Source organism: Lonchura striata, chromosome 8 (assembly GCF_046129695.1).
Source record: "Lonchura striata isolate bLonStr1 chromosome 8, bLonStr1.mat, whole genome shotgun sequence".
Taxonomy (NCBI): domain Eukaryota; kingdom Metazoa; phylum Chordata; class Aves; order Passeriformes; family Estrildidae; genus Lonchura; species Lonchura striata.
The window spans coordinates 31,983,445-32,000,229 of record NC_134610.1 but is presented as its reverse complement, the minus strand read 5'-3'; the positions used below and the strand labels follow the sequence as shown (position 1 = coordinate 32,000,229).

At 43.1% G+C, this 16,785-nt stretch overlaps 1 protein-coding gene across 1 annotated transcript in view; it reads left to right on the top strand.

Moving 5' to 3' along the window:
- The first annotated feature begins 1,329 nt into the window (after positions 1–1,329).
- Positions 1,330–16,785, top strand: part of ITGAV (integrin subunit alpha V) — a 46,438-nt gene continuing 30,982 nt past the window's right edge. Inside the window, exons 1-2 of the mRNA XM_031505363.2 lie at positions 1,330–1,518; positions 5,277–5,404. Coding sequence (XP_031361223.2) covers positions 1,364–1,518; positions 5,277–5,404 — 283 coding nt within the window. The 5' untranslated portion in view covers positions 1,330–1,363. The remainder of the gene's footprint in view (positions 1,519–5,276; positions 5,405–16,785) is intronic.

Below are 16,785 nucleotides of genomic sequence, written 5' to 3'. Positions count from 1 at the left end.
AGAAATTATAATTAATAGCGAGAACAAGTGAATGGAACAGAGGAGTAGCTGGTGATTCTTTGGGTTTTCCTCTGCTTATCGTAGAAATGTTTTTATTTTGGGATTCCCATTAGACTAAATCAGTCCCTTGGTAAATATGTATGGGGTATTTTTAGCTTTTATTTAAGGCTTGAAACATCATTGTTTGTTCTGTCCCTTTTTATCATGCTCACAATGAGGAAAACAAAAAGTTTAGACTTTTGGTGGCAATATACTCCAGTCCTGTTATGTTGTACAAATTAATATGAATTTTTTGCTCTTTGTAGGTGTTCATTGTGTTTTGTTTTACCTGAGACACTGCTATCTATACTCAGCAGATGTTGAACTCTCTTACAGGCTGAGGAGGGCGAGGCTAGGATGGGTTTGACAGCAGCCTGCAGCTGGCTGAGTCGGGATGATAGTGCTAAAATGTTATTAGTGAGCGATGATACAAGAGCTCCAAACCACAACTGAAGAGATTGGAGCTGTGCTGCGTGGTTCTTCCCTAGGTGGGTAGTGCAGGGGTGCAACAGTAACAGGGACCTCCATCAGGGAGGATTTACAGGCTCCCTCTTCCCTGCCTTGCACCTGCTGCTGGGCATTCCTGTGGCTGGGGAGGTGCTGTGACCCTGGGATTTAAAATTACTTCATTTAATAGCCTATGTATTTGAAAATCGAGATTTTTTTTTTTTTCCTCCATGGCTGGCTCCACACTGGCACTCCCTTCACTCCTTGCTTAACAGCTTTGCTGAAAGACTTGTTCAGAAAGGCTTCACCAAACAGACTTGGTAAAGCCAGGCAGGGATGCGTGCCCCTCTTCAAATTTCTAGCACTCTTTCATAGGATGATACAATGGTTTGGGTTGGAAGGGACCTTAAAGACCATCTCATGTCAGCCCCTGCCGTGGGCAGGGACACCTTCTACTATCCCAGGTTGCTCCAAGCCGTGTCCAACCCGGGCAGGGATGGGGCAGCCACAGCTGCTCTGGGCAACCTGTGCCAGGGCTTCACAAGGAAGAATTTCCTTGACCTTCCTCCAGCCTTCGTCTCGGGCGGAGAGAACAGTGGGATGCTTGGAGCGAGGGCAGCTCCGGGCCCGGAGTCCCGCCGGAGCCGGGCCGTGCCGGGCGCTCCCCGCCCGCTCCCGGCGGAAGAGCGCGGCGGCCCGGGCCCGGAGCGGCCAGGGCCCGCCCCCGGCACCACATGATGCCGCCTCTCCTTCCTGCCGCCCCCGTCCCGGCGAGAAGGGGGAAGTGACCGCGCCGCGCTCCCGCCCCGCCGCGGGAAAGGCGCGGGGCCGGCGCGTCCCGGCAGAGCCGCGCCCGCGGAGCAGCGCGGGCCGGGCCATGGCGCGCCTGGGCACGCTGCTGCTCCTGCTGGGCGCCGCGCTGGCCCCGGGCAGCGCCTTCAACCTGGACGTGGAGCGCCCGGCCGTCTACTCGGGCCCGGCGGGCAGCTACTTCGGCTTCGCCGTGGACTTCTTCGCCCCAGACCCGTTCTCGTAAGTGCGCGTCCCGCCCGCCCGCCGAGCCGCTCCCCGCGGAGCCCGAGCAGGGCGGCGTTGTCCCGGCGCGGGGCGAGAGCCGGCGAGGATGGCGAGCTGCCCCCGCCCTCAGCAGCCCGGGCGGGCCGGGCGGCTCTCGGAGGGGACGCGGCTTTGCTCAGGCCCCGGAGCGGGGCTGGAGCCGGCGCCTGCCCCCGGCGCTGCCCGGCAGGGACCGCTCCGCATCCCTCCCCTGGCCGGGGAGCCAAAGGCGATCCCGAGCGGCCGCGGCTGCGGTGGGGCAATGAACCTTGCGCTGCGGGATTCTCTGCACAGCCTGGTCTCATGCGAATGATGGTGGCGATAAAAACAGTGTAGAAAGATGTAGTTATGGTACTTTGTTTGCTGAAGCTGTGTCCCGTGGCATTTGAGAAAACCTGCTGTTTTCTCTTTGGGTGTGCTTTGCGGGAATGTTGTTTGAATTGTGGTGAGTCTGTGCGAGTCAGCAAGCTGCTGAGGAGTCTAGAGAAAGAAAAGTTCCATACAAGCACCCTCCACGTCTGCTTCCTGAATATGTTCCCGTTTCATGTTAAACATTAGGCAGAGTGTAGTCGCTGTTGCGTTTCAGACCTTTGAATCCTTGTGTCACTAACTCGCACAGCCTCGGTGTTGCCAGAATGAATCAGGCTCTGGCTCTGAAATGCGGGCTACAGTAAAACCAGCTTTTGTCACTTCTCTCCCACCCCTCTCCCATCTTAAGGACTGTAAAATTGGAAAAGTTGCTGGCTTTGATCCTGCTAAGGAGGTATTCTCTCCCCCCCCCCCCCCCTTAATCTTTAGCTTGTAAAACTTTATAAGCAAATTGTACAGCTATTGAGCAAGTCTTTCTGCAGTACATCATCTAGCTTTGTTTGAATTTTTTTATGACGTACATATATTAGAAGCCAGCCTGTCTTAACTTGCACATGTTGCACCATCTTTCTCCACTATCTTAATCCTGTAAGTCTTGGTACTAAAAGAAAAAAACTTCTATTTTTGTCCCGCCCTTTATTTTTAAGTCAGCATGTGTGGCCTGCAGTTATCAAGAGACTGGTAAATGCATGTAATAAACTTTCTTCCCTGCTTTCTGATAAGGAATTATGTGACACAACTCTCCATGAAATCACTATTTGGAACCTTTCCATTATTTTTATAAGAACTATTGACCTCAAATTGCACTGCTATTAAAGAAAACAGTGTGGTTGTCAGGCAGCATGAAAAGCTTCTGTATATTTCAAAGGGAATTCTCACCTTTTTTTTTTTTTTTTTTTTTTTTTTGGTCATCACTAGAAGTTTGTTTGTATCTCCATTTAAGTTCTTAATTGAATCAAGTAGTTCTGCAGCTTTCAGAGGAACAGGCTCTAGTGGTGTTAAATTTTCAGTTTATGCCTATGGCCACTGATATCTTGTCTCCTGAAATAGCCAGAAATACTTCTATGCAGTGTCCAGGCTTGTGCGGCGTCACAAGGTTTCACGCCTTTCTTTTTGCTTTGGTGAGCTTTTCTTCATCACCTGTTTTATCCATGAGTACCAGAGATTAGATCAGTTTCGCTGGGCTAAAGCTTTTTGGATTGTCTAGCCTGACAACAAAGGCATGCTGTTAGTTCCTGAATGCTCCAGCTGCTGTTTCACAGTCTATTTTGACCTGCTGGATGCCAGACTGAAGCATATTTAGAAGTCCAGGTTGAAAGTCCTAACGCAGGCGTGGAAGTGATGGTGCTGTGCCAGGCAGGGGCTGTGTGCTGCCTGGCAGTGGGTGTAGCTTTCACAGGAGCACAGCTCCCTGACAGCTGGAGCAGGTTTGTCACACCCCCTCTTGTTAGTCCAGCGTGCACCTCCATGGAAGCCCCAGCTCCTCTGTTGGCCCTGGAAAGCCCTGGAAAGGGGCTGTTCCTGTAGGCACACCAAAGGTGCCAGAACACTCCTGGTGTTGCCCCAGCGTTGGGATGGGGTGGGTGCTTCAGGAGCATGATACAGGAAATTGGCAGTATCAAAGCATAGCTGGTGTATTCCCATGGAAATGCAATTGTCCCTCTATTCTGTATGTGCATTAGCGACTTCTAAGTATTTGGGTAATTTGCATATTATTAGAAGAGCTGTGACAAAATCGGCTTGCTTGGTCTCTGATGATGAAAATGCATTTTGGGGAAAAAACCTTTGTGGAACCACATAATGGTTCCTTTATTTGTAATTTTTTTAATAAACTTCATCACAAATGTTAGCTTAATAAAAATTTAAAATATATAATTAGAATTGGAATGAATAAATCTTTTAAATAAGCGTCATTGGAGGACTTCTCAAAAGTCAGTGGTACAAGAGTAAAATGGGAGGTAAGCTACCACTTTTTTAATAGGTGGTAATTATAACAATTTATATGTTTCTTTACTTGGCATTATAATGTTCATTTTTAAGCATTTCTGTTCTGCTCAGAGAGCTGATTTTAAACTGATTAAAATGTTTCAAAAATCTAAACAGTCTAAGAATGGCAACTCAGGAAAACAAATGGATTGCCAGCTAGCCTGGATTTTCTATCAGGGTCCATGCCAGGACATTTTTATGGTTCTGAAAATTCACACAGGTTGAAAACTGGTAGGTCTTCATGCAAACTGAGCTTTGATAAGGTGCTATATGTTTATACCTATACTTATCTCTCTACTGGAAAGGAGCCTGGAGATGATTCTGAAAACCAAAGCAAGTTTGATAAGCCTGGGTTTGCCTGCCTGCAGCCATTCTCTCCAACCAGTCCTGCAGCTTGTTCAGCTAACCAGTTTCCAAACTAGAGAACTGTAGTGCCTGACAAGACCTGCTCTTGCAAGCTGCATTCCCTCTTAAGCAGTAAGCCACAGAGCAGAATGATTATAGTGTAAGGAAGCACTAGATTTTGTCTTCTAAGCATGACTTCATGCTTCACATTGACTTTCTCAGGCAAATGCTGATGAGTGAAGTGGGGTCTCAGAGGTGCTGGGGCTCCTGGAAGGTCCTGGAAGATGCCAAGAGCCTTGTTCAGTGTTTCTTACTTTGACACGTCTGAATTTTGCCACCTGTGCAGGCACAGTTTCGAGGCAGTTCCTGCTCGGGGTGCACGGAACAAGTGCCTGTAAAGCAGAGGTGCAGAAAAGCACAGCAGATGCTAACAAGAAAATGATGCCTGTGCAGTGGGTGTGGGTAAGGACTCATTAACATGCAGATCTGTGGCTCGGAGTGGCTGGCACTTGGAGATTGTTTTTACAGGAGCACTTGCTCAGGCAGGGCTGACTCATCACGTTCAGTACATGCTGAGCTCCCAGAGCACTGCTGCTTTGTTTACATATTGTTTCCATTTTGACTGACTTCCCTGAATTACCCTTACAAAATTAACAGAAATTATGCCACCTGATGGCTTTCGTAAGGTGCAGAAGTACACAATTTCCTGCTCTGCTGTACACATACATATTTTTGAAATGAAAAAAGAGCATGAAAGGTGTTTCTCTCATTTAAAATATAATCCTAAGGAAGCCTGGATACTTTAAATTTGTAATATCTTTTTTTTTCCTCTACTTTTGGTAAATTAAGTTTTTTTGCATGCTTTTGATGCAGAAAAGAGAACCTCATATGAATTTCTCTGTAACTGAGAGTAGTTGGAGTTGGATTTAGATTAGAGTAGATTTCTGCTTTATTGATTCTTCAGATGTCATAAAGTTATAACAGCTGTGCCTTAAGTGTTGAAACCTTTGTTTTGCTTCTTCTTTTTCCTGCAGGACGTATCTCCTGGTGGGAGCTCCGAAAGCAAACACTACCCAGCACAACATCGTAGAGGGAGGGCAGGTGCTCAAATGCAACTGGAACTCCAACAGGAACTGCCAGCCCATTGTGTTTGATGCCACAGGTAATGTGTGGGTGGGAGGAGATGGAATATCTCTGCTCTGATGCTGCTGTGGGGAAGCAGAAAGGTTTCATGTCCCTCTGGGATATTTCATGGTCATTGTGAATGTGGTTGGTTTTTGACTGGCAGCTAGTCAAGGCGTGCTTGTGCTTTCCTTTTCCTCTCCTCTCTGTTAGAATTCTGTTGTCCCTGGTATGTGCTGAAAGCCTGAGTGAGCAAACATTATTCTTCTTGTGTTTTAACCTATTTATATTTCTCCTCTGTACTTTTCAGCAATCCTAAAACATTTGGCAACCTAATTCCCAATGAACCCTGAGGGGTTTTCTTCCTATTAAGAATGTGTCATATGAGGAAAGGTACTTTCAATATCAGCAAAGGTGGTTTAGGCAGAAATACCCAGAAGTTTCATCTAAAACTAGGAGTATGTCCTAAAAACTGTGGAGAAAAAATGTATTTTTAAATTTTTTCCCCTCAGATATAGCTCCACAGTGTTTGTGGCTTATATGATAGCAGCACTCAGGTAATAGGCATTCCTTACCCTGTGCTGAAGCACAGAAGAGCTGAGCAGCAGCAGTGTGGACGTGAACAATTTCAGCCATTCTTCATGCTCTGGTGCACACAGTGATTTCCACAGGCTGTGGCAGGTCATGAGAATGCACTGCATGTGCTTTTCTGCTCCAGCCACTCGCTGCTGAATCCTGTTTTCCACAGCATGTTTCAGGGCAGCAGAAAAACCTCCCCATGTCATGGGAGGGGATTAGCAAGACCCATATGGTAAGGCAGAGGAAACACCTGTGCCTTGAAGATCTGGTTGGTTGTAATTCATTCTTGCCTCTGCCAGTGTTTTGACTTGGCAGTCTAGAAGTTGCTAGAATGATGCAGCCTTTTTAAATTGTGTGCAGTAGAGTGGAGAAGCTCTTCTTCCAATTCCACTGTCAAGGTATGCCACAAAACACTGTTGGTATTCAGATTCCTGAAGTCTTCATATCTTTTTGTGAAAACCACTATGTCACCAGTTCCATTGCAAAAAAACACAAAGAAAAGATGTTTGCAATGGCACCCACAAACCCCAAGTCATTATCATTCCCTCATATCATTCAGTAGGAGTATATCTGTCAGATTACTAAAAATCTCTAATAAGCTGCAAAGTCTGACATTTTTTTCTGCATCAGTGTCAAAGCAGCAAAACCAGATTATAACTATCTTCTTGTTGTTGTTCTCTGGGCTTTTTGTTTACTAGAATACAAGTGTACATTTTGTTAGTGTGGGTGCTTTTAAGAAAAAATCTCGATGTCCCTAGTTAATAATCATCATTAATATATAGCCAAAAACTTCTGGTGGGGAAAGATGAGCCACACATGTAGGTTCTAGACACAACTTTCAATGGGAATTACAGTGCAATTATGAACATTTGCAGTAGGCTTTTCCATGTGCCAGGTGGAGTTGATAGAGATCACTGGCTGCTTTCCTGCATGTCTGTGTTTAAGGAACATGCTTCTGGGCAAACAGACAGTGTTTTGCTTGTCATTTGCCTTTAAGGATCAGGCATGTTAATTGCTTGAAATTTAACAGTAAAAATAGCAGGTCATAAGGGCTTAAGAGGATTTTTTTCAGGCAGGCTTTACTCACTCCAGCTTTGAGGCAATGAATGGGGGAATAACGCATTTGTCAATTATTATCCTGGTGAAAAGGGGCATTGTATTTCAGCTTGATAAAATAATAAATGCCCTGAGACAAAAAAGAAGATGTCTTTTTCTTTGTGCATAACACAATGTTCAATTCCCTGTGTTCTGGTGACAAAGTCACAGCCAGCACTGTAAGCCCTGCTCCTGCCTGTCCCTGCCTCTTTAGGGAACAGGGCTTGGGGAAGATTCCTGACCCACTCTGGGGAGCAGGAAGTGGAAGATCTGACCACTAACTTGTGGTGCTGATGCAAAGGGGCTTTTTGTAGATGACTAAATGTAGCCTCTAACAGGAATCCAGGCTGATCCATCACTGCTTATCATTGGTGCATTACCATCTGTAACTCCAGAGGTGTTGCTTAGCCCTGCGATACAAGGCAGATTTTTTATTCCCTCCCAGATTTACTGGAAAAACCATGTTCTGCATCATTACTTAGATGTGTTTCTTCAGGGTTATTTTCTAATTGCTTACAGCCAGTGAGAAATCTGACCTGTGAAAATAATGAGAATGCTTGTACTTGTGGCTTTCCTCTGTTTGTCTGATGATGCCAAACTCTGTAAGTGGAGTTGGATGCCCATAATTAACAGGAGTCATGACCCTTTGTCTTTTATCACAAATAAATATGAGGCCAGAGTTTTGCAGAAGTCCAGCAAGCAGGGTTTCTTTCTCTAGATGTTGTTCTATTACTCTTAATTAGGGCTATTTCTTCTTCAACAGACCTTGTTTTTTATTTAAGTTTTTCTGAGGCTTTATGGGTCCATTTCTCTTCCCCATCTATACAAAAGCCACGCTGAGCTCACTGGTTGGACAGGGCTGGGTTTTACTTTCTAGCTCTTGCTTTTGGCTTTAATATCATATTTGCAGAGCAGCATGGTCATTTAGGTGATCAAATGCCACAGCTCTTCTGTAGCCTAGGAGAAAAGGTACCAGCTGCTGGAAGATAACCTTTGGAAGAGCTGTTCCAGCCCTGCAGTTCAGCAGCATTGCTTGCTTACTTGCACTTACCCTCACCCCAGCTGCCCTGGAGGAAGCAGATAAGTCATTGAGCTGATAGTTCCTGTACTACAGAATTTCCTACTCTGTGTATTCCTTCCTGTGGGTGACCATTCAGTTCTGTCAGGATGGGAGTTGGGCAGTAGGAGTCCATTTATGTAGTTCTCATGCTGAAATTACATGTTTTTCCCTCTTTTTCATACCCTTCCCATCAGCCTGTAACATAAAAAAACAAAATCAAATAAAAGCAGTCATTATAATTTTTAAACCTCTGGCTAAAAAAAGCAATATTCTTTCACAGCATATTTTCTAATTTAAAACAGCAATATATTTTATGGAATCACAGAATGGTTTGGGTTGAAAGAGACCCTGAAGATGATCTAGTTCCCACCCCCAGCTATGGGCAGGGAGAATTTGTGGAAGGGAATCTCCCCTTGTCCTGGATCTCTCAGCACAGTGGTTATACTCACTGAAAATACACTGGAGAATATTCTGTCTGTGTGTTTCTGTGCACATTACACTAATTGCTTTTGACATTCTGGTATATATGGTGGCTTTGGAAGGCAAAATGTTTATATGGCACATTAACACTTCCCAAATGTAAAGATGCTTTGCTGTGAGGCTTCTCAGCCTTTTAGCAGTGACATCAGTTGGCTTTGATTTAACACAGTTATGACTATGTGAAAGTGGCATAGCAGACGTGTGTGCTAGAGTCTGCCCTGAAGTTCAGGGTGCACATGGCTGTGCTGGGTGTGCTTGGGCTAGAAATTGAATATTTCTTTTAAAAAAAGACTTTCTAATGTCATCAGGCAAGTGTTTCAGGCTGGCTTCTGCTCTTAGGAGCACATCAAGGTAGTGGGTTAAGAAGGACCCAAGCACCAGAGCAAGTGCACACCTCTGTTAGTCCTATGCAAAACAGAAATATGAAGCAGTTCTGCTGTTACTTTAACAGGTTACTCTGCAAGTCCAGCTAGAAACAGATCTGATTTAAACACTTTTTAAACCCTATTCCTGTTTACCTTCTTAATTCAGCAGCGAACATGCCTCTGTCACAAAACTAAAATTCCTGGTATTGGTTTTCTTCTATATCTTGACTTCTTTCTACAAGTGACAAAGCATGACCACAATTTTAATTCAATTGCTATGTAAAATACTTGGAATTTTTCCCCTCTGTCCCTGTTAACTTTCAGACCTTCAGAATGTGTAGGAGGCCCTGTTTTTTCAGGACAAGCACTGGAGGGAAATTTATATTCTCAAGATAGCATATTCTTCAAAATTTTCATAAACACAAGCATTGGTAATAAATCCTTTCCCCTCTGCAAGATGTTTTATGTTGCACATTCAAATTAACCAAAATCACAGGTTGTAGCTCCAGGTAAATATTTATCTTCATTCCTTCTTCTCTGTTCTTCACACTGGATAATGTTGTGACTGAAAATTTAGTTTAATTTTTTGTTTAAATCCATTGAAATAGGGGAAAACTCTGAATTTTGTGAAAAATAAAGTATCTGGGGAAGCAAATAGTGGAAAAACTGCTTTTATACCTGGCTGCGCCCTTTCTACCAGACTGAGCAGAGACGTGGTTCCTCTCTTAAAAAGTTTAAAACTTGGCTTTTTCTGCCAGCTGCTTAGCAGCTTTTTCCAGGAAAAACATATTTCTTGTGGGTGAACTGTGAAGGGAATGCACTTAATACTCAGCCCATTTTCTGTTTCTGATCAGTTCTGAGGCCAAAATCCAAATCCATTTGTTTTAAAGATGTATCAGTCTCCCTCTCCGTTTTTTCATCTTCACAGACTGGCACAGCAAATTTTCATAGATAGTACCAGATATAGCCAATAGTGTTTCCATAATCATCCTCAGGAAAAAAAAAGTCCTGGAAAGTTAAAGGGTATTCCACAAGTTAAATTTATCTTGTGTAGTTGTCCATTTTCTGTGTATAAAATTAAACATATTTTTTTTCTGTGCTACAGGAGGATCAAAAGTTCACTGAGCCAGACAACAAAACCAGTGAGCAGAGGGGTAGCCAAATGTACTTTTTAGGAAAATCAACACATCATCTTTGTTTTTACTTCTGTGTTTTACATTTAGGCATACATGGAAGGGTTGATACACTTAGCTAATTGTCTGATGTCTAATACCACCATTATTTGCCCTTGGAATTTTAGAGGATCATTCTGAGTTTTCATTTCAACAAACCAAAAATTATTCAGAGATCCATGTAACCAGTTGGAGTCAATCAGGCTATACATGTGGCAAATTAATATAAATCAAACATTTCCTATGTGCTTGCTTTCCAAAGAGAAACAATCTTCATCATTATTTATATTATTTTATTTTTCTTATTGGGCTCCTAGCTCATCATCAGTCAAGAATAGTGGGAAATTGTTTGGTTTCCTCATGAGTCTATGGCTTTTCATAAAAGTGTAACAAAATTATTTTATTACCTGCTGCTTTTTAAAAGAAAACTTTAATTAAGAAATGTAACTTCTGCTGTACAAGATGCTTGAAACTGTAGTTCTTTATGTCAGTACCAAAAAGTGCAGTCCTGAGACTGCCTCAAGAACTGCTGCATTTAAAATCATCTGATGAAATGCAGACAGCTCAATGAACTGTTACAAAGGAAAATATGCTCATAAAAACCAAATTGAACTTCTATGCTAATGAGTTTCAGATTTCTTGAGCAGATTTCGTGTTTAGCCCAGGAAGATTTGCTTGTTCAGACAATGGATTGTTTTGCTTTTCTGAGACCTGTGGTAAACCAGGGATGCATGGCTGAGTGGTCATTCCTTCTCCTGGGGAAAGCTTTCCCTACTGCTCTCATTCTCTGTAGCAGATCTCAAAATTCAAGACTGAGGAGACTTGCAGAAGCTGTTGAATGCTAGAAACTAGGAGCATCTCGAAGTTTTCAGCTCAGTGTGGTGTGTTTTTTGCTGCTTTGGGAAAAGAATTCAGTGTGGCCTCTGCCTGGAGAAAGTTTTATCACTCGCAGTTGTACTGCCCCTCCTCTTCCCAAGTTTTGATGCAACAAAGTAATTTTAGAGAAATTGTTCGTTCTTAAATACTTTTGGATACAATTCTTTGGAGACTGGATACTTTGTTTTGTGCCAAAAGAGAAGAAGGAGACTTTTCAAAGGAAATACCCTTGTAAAGAACTCTCCTGATTACTCCTTAACGTTTTCAGATTTGTTTTTTTTTTCTATCCCCCGAGTGGGTGATCCTAGACAATAGGAGGCTTTGTTTGGAAGCCTAAACCACCGGTCTGGCATGGCTGGATCTATCTGTGACCTATTTAGCTTGAAGTGGGTATTTTAACAGCCTCAGGCAGCTTTGAGCTGTAGTGCCTCCCGGTAAGATCCGCTGATGAAGTGGGTGCCATGAGCTTACATTTCCCTCCTGGAGATTTTGATCATTTGTGCAAAACAGTCAGATGTTCAAAACTCCATCATTTCCACTTACAAAATAAGTAAGTGTGGGATAGGCCGGTATTCTTTGAAAATAGTTCGTTCTAACAAAGTGCTGCTTTACTTTTGGCTGATTGCTTTACTGGCATCACCACGGAATCCACAGGGGAATGCCAATCTCAGAGGCCATTGATTTCATCAGCAATAAAGCAATAAATCTTTTGAAGACCATTCATTGATTGGGAGTCAAATGGATTGACTTTTATCTGCCTAAGTCTCTCATTACCTCAGTCCCCCTGAAGTTTGGTTGTTATCTTTTTTATCCTTGTGCTGGGTAACTGGAGCTGCCTTGGGATCCGGGCGCTGCTCTGGATGCAGGAGAGAGCAGCAGAGCCTATGGCAGCTCCTCCCCACGCTGTTAGAGCTGAGAGCAGAGCTGCTCATGCTTTAGTGATGAGGAACTCCTGCGTGAACACTGTTGGCTCTGTGTGCATGTGGCTGGCTCGCAGGGGGATGACGGGTTGGAAAAAAAAACCCAAAAAAACGAAGGCGTACTTCAATGAGGCAAAGGAAAAGATGCTTTTGTTCCAGCACCGCCCGGGGGAAAACGTGGGATTCATCCCTCAGAACAGGGAAGGGGAGCAGTGGGAAGGTCTGTATTCCCCTCTCCCTGAGTCATTGCAAAACACTGTGGATAAACCAAGGTTGCTAAAGCATCAGCTGCCTCCCAGCACGGGGAGTTTCAAGTGAAGAGGAGCTTATGTGGTATTGGTGATTCCCAGTTTGTAGAAAGTCTCTGTCTCTCTGCCCCCTGCCAAAGCAGAAGCCATAATTGGTCTGTGCTGGTTCCAGGTTGTTTATTCTGTTTATCTCTCACATGTTCTGCTGCCCTGCCCAGCTCTGTCCTGCAGGGCAGCGTGTGGGGCTCTGCCCTCAGTGGGATGTTACAAACATTAAATACCAGAAACTCCCTGGGCTGGATTTACAATAACGTGCCAATATCTGTCACCTACGTTGGACAGTGTGTCCCCAGCCTGAACCAACAGAACAATGCCAACACCACAGTGAAACATGGAGGGCATGGAGAAGGAGAAAAAGGACAAGGCACACCAAATTTCCTCCATCTTGTGCCCTTTGGACCCCTAATCTAGAATCCTAAAATTCTACTTCTGCACCCGTGCCACACTTAATTATTACTGATATCAAACACTCAGAGCTTGTAATTCATCCTGTAAAATTGCAAACTCTTTTCCATGGACAGAGATCACAGCCAGTGTCTCTGGGGGCTCTGTCCAGGGGGGTTCCTGACCCCTGCCAGGGTCCCAGACCTGCCAGGGCAGCCAGAGGGATGCCCTGGATTCCCACAATTTACACCGCATAAAGTTCTCCTATTATGAAAAGAGGGCTCTTGCTTATTTTATAGCTTTGTCTTTCTTTTGGCTAGCTGCATATTTTCCTTTCACCTAGCAGGGCAACTTCATTTCTGTGGAATCAGCATAGTTACAAAGAGGTTTATTTTAATAAGAGGTCTGTGAATTGGGTGACTATTTACATTTTACAACTTCTTAAGTGTTTTTAGTATGATGACGTTAAACCAGGTTTCATCAGTTAAGTGCCTCTTGACTCATGATCATCTCTGCTAAGTCTGGCTGAAGATGGGGTAGATGTCTTAGTTCAGTTTGTTCATTACCATAAAAACAGGCGGGCTGCAAGTTACAACTGGATCCACTTACTCAGCAGCAGGACTTTCCTAGTAACTCCTTTGTTCCTGTAACTGATAACATTTACCTTGGGAAAAGAAGGTGCCAACAATCCAAAGTGGTAGTTAAAAGAAATCCATCACTGAAAAAAAAAAGTGATATTTTTATCATATTTGGAAGATGGATTTATTTTCTTTTTCTGCAATTTCTACCCAGCATCTCTCCACATTAATTTTCTTTTTTCTATTCAAATTCTATGGAATGTGGTAAAGAGTCAGTGCTCCATTGGTCCACCAGCAACTCACCTTTTTTTTTGTTTTTGTTTTAATTTCAATTCTGTTCTTGCCCTGACTACCCCACCCCTCCACCTAGAAAATACCTTGTGAGACACAGCACTGTCGACTTGACATGTCAGCCCTTTTTCCCTACTGAAAGAGTCATCTAAAATCATCATGTGATGTCTGCTACAATCAGAAGGAGCAAAGGAAAGACCTGGGCAGAAGCTGCCTTTACAAATAGGAAATAATACCCCATGGTCATATGACGTAATCCTGCAATTAATGACCCATCAAGTACTAGTCCCTGTAGCAGTTGCATTTTAGTCTGACATATGGCATTGTATAAAAACTCTGAATGTTTTCTTGAATAAATCTAGTCAGAATATAGTTTGTCTTGCCTAGATATATTTGTTTGAATGCCTTTTTTAAGGCTTTTTCAAGGCAAGGTTGGATGGAGCTCTGAGCAACCTGGTCTAGTGGAAGGTGTCCCTGACCCTGGCAGAGAGATTGGAATGAGATGACCTTTAAGGTCCCTTCAAAACCAAACCACTCTGTGATTCTGTGACTAAAATGCACATAATTGGCTTAAAGACAGGTGTAGGGTATTTTTTGAATACTCTGAAATTTCAGAAATACAAGAAAAGGCTGTAAGAAATACACTAAGGCTACAAGAACTCTTAATAGGACGAAGGCCGATTATAATACATGGAAGCATTGGGCTGGATTTATAAATCCCTGGATGTTTGGTTCATTTAAGGTAGGTACTGTTTTTAAAGGGCATGGGGGAAAGCTTGTTCTTCTTTTTTTTTTTTTTTTTTTTTAATATATATATATGTGTATATGTATATGACTACCACAAAAAGTTATAAAGATAAAGATAAAATGATAATCAAGTCAGACTCTTTGCAGTAAAACACAGAAATGCTGAAGTCAGTTCAGTACCTTCCCATGGCACATCTACTTTATGGTATAACTCAACATGTAGCTGTGGTTAAAACTGCTTCAGTGAGGGCACACATTTAAGTGTTTTAATATTTGTTTTCCCCAGTCATGAAGAAAAAAATCAAATGGTTTCTTGTTTAAAGTGAGGGGATTTTTGTTGAATGGGTGTTTTCCAGATTTCCTCATAAAATTAGTTTCTCTTTGGATCTGAGAGAAAGGCTTATAATCTTTTTGCACAGTTTTTTCCTGGGGAGAATTCTGAGTTAGTATAGGTGAAAAAAAGGTTACTTTTCTCCTCTAATGGAGACTTAACATCAGATTTGGCCTGTATCAATTTTTTTACCTGAGACTTCTGAGAGTGTTTCCAATGTACATACTTTCCACTTGATCTAGATCTTCTGTCCTCATGCACTTTCCAGTGTTGCAGCCATTTCAAGCTGAACTCAAGGCCCTCTCCCTAAAACCTCCTCACTTAGCTTTAAAGAACTTAAACTTTTAATACAAGAAAAACTCAATCTAAAGCATTTTAGCCTTGTAGCACATCTTGCTTTGTTATGTGTGTCTGCACTGACATGGGACAACTTGACTGAGATGTTTGCAGAATGTTTCTACAATAGAGGTACTATAAATAAATAAAGCCCATTTTGCCAAATTGCCTAATGGAACACATTTTTCTGTGGGGTGGTGGGGTTTTGTAAGAATTCTTCATTTGTTGTTTAGGCCTTCAGAAATTATGATGCTGGCTTCTGAAGTCATGACATCTGGCACATAAAATACATTTGGCACATAATTGTCTTTGTGGTCATGTTCGTTTGCTTTCCGGTTTGGAGATTTGGGGTTTTTATGTGCCAGCTTCTGGTTGTATCTGAAAGCATTGAGATTTCTAATATTATCCTCAATTTAGAGCTGAAACGGGGCCTTTTAATACTGTAGAAAAATATTTTTGTCCCTTAAACACCAAGGGAGATGCTGTCCTGGACACTGATCCTTCTTGGCAGCTGAAGAGTGCACAGGTAAAAGGCAGAGAGGAGCAGTTTTGGCAACCTGTGCTGGTTGTTCTGCTGGCTCCCCTCTTCTCCAGTGCAGTCAGCATAGACAATGGGCAGGTGCTAACCAGTCCTTGGCTTTCTTTTTATTGTATTTTTCATTCTTATTATTCAGCCCAGACTTCAAGGAGCTAATTTCCTTAACAGCTGAGATAAAATCGGGTTGATAATGCAGAATGGCTGCTTACTCCCTATTACAAGACAGCCTTTCCTTTTACTCCCTGCCTGTTGTTTTGAACTTGTGGGAGGTTTGCATCCTAGACACCTTTATGGTACCTAGGACAATAGGATTCTGCTTTACACTATGGAACTGCTATACCAGCTTTGCCATGCATATATAGTGTTGTATTATTGTAAGTATAAAAGTAGAAAATGCCACTCTGCAACAACCCCAAGTTTAGCATTGTTTAAAGCTGTGTTTGGCAAGTAGAACTGAGACATTTCTTTGTATTCAAGAGTAGCTGGACAAGTAGAGGGCAGAAGCCAAATCTGTCTTTCCAGGCTACGTAACCCTGGGTGTGGTTAAAAGATGAATTAACCACTTTTAAGTCCCTGTTGGTGCCAAAAAGGATATAGTTTCCAACCTTGTGTGGGTGTCTTTTCCCCAGCAGGTTAGCACTGCTCCCCTCCCCATGCAGCCAGCTGGCTTGGAACCTCATCCTGCTGGATAACTTTTTTAGGAGGGTTCATTCTTTGGTGGTTCATGATGTGAGCAGGGGAGTAGTGCCAAGAGAGACAGGGGCAGCAGGAATGAACTGGGGATAGGAACAAATGGGACCTGCTGCCCCTTTGGGTGGCAGCTTCATCTGAAACTCACCCAGTCATGCCTTTGAGCAAAACTGAGGGTGGATTTTCATAGTTAAAGACAAGGAACAGAAGAAAATGGTGATAAAACAGGGATTTTTGTGTGTGCCAAAGATAGTTCCCTATTTGGAAAAGATCTTGATCTGGGTTTCTTTCTGTGCCATTAAAAGGTGACATGCATGTCTCCAAGCTACATTTTATCCTGTGCAAGAGTGAGAGTATCAAGGTTGAATGTACATAAATCTGTGCAGATGTGCTGATTCTCCAAACCTTCAGCACCAGCCCAGTAAGAGATAGAGGGGAAGTGACAGAGGGAGGTGGAGGTTTTACTTGCCTTTGATGACATTCGAAGAAAACCACAATAGTTCTCTGTGTTGCAATGTGCTTGGCATTGGTTTCTGTGTAGTTCTAATCTGGAAGCAAAAATAGTCCAGATACTTGCTTGTTTTGCCTGACTCGGCAGATTAAAATCTCTTTTGTCTTTTTCATGGGACTTTCCTAAAGGAAATAATGCAATCTGTGCAGACAAAGCATTC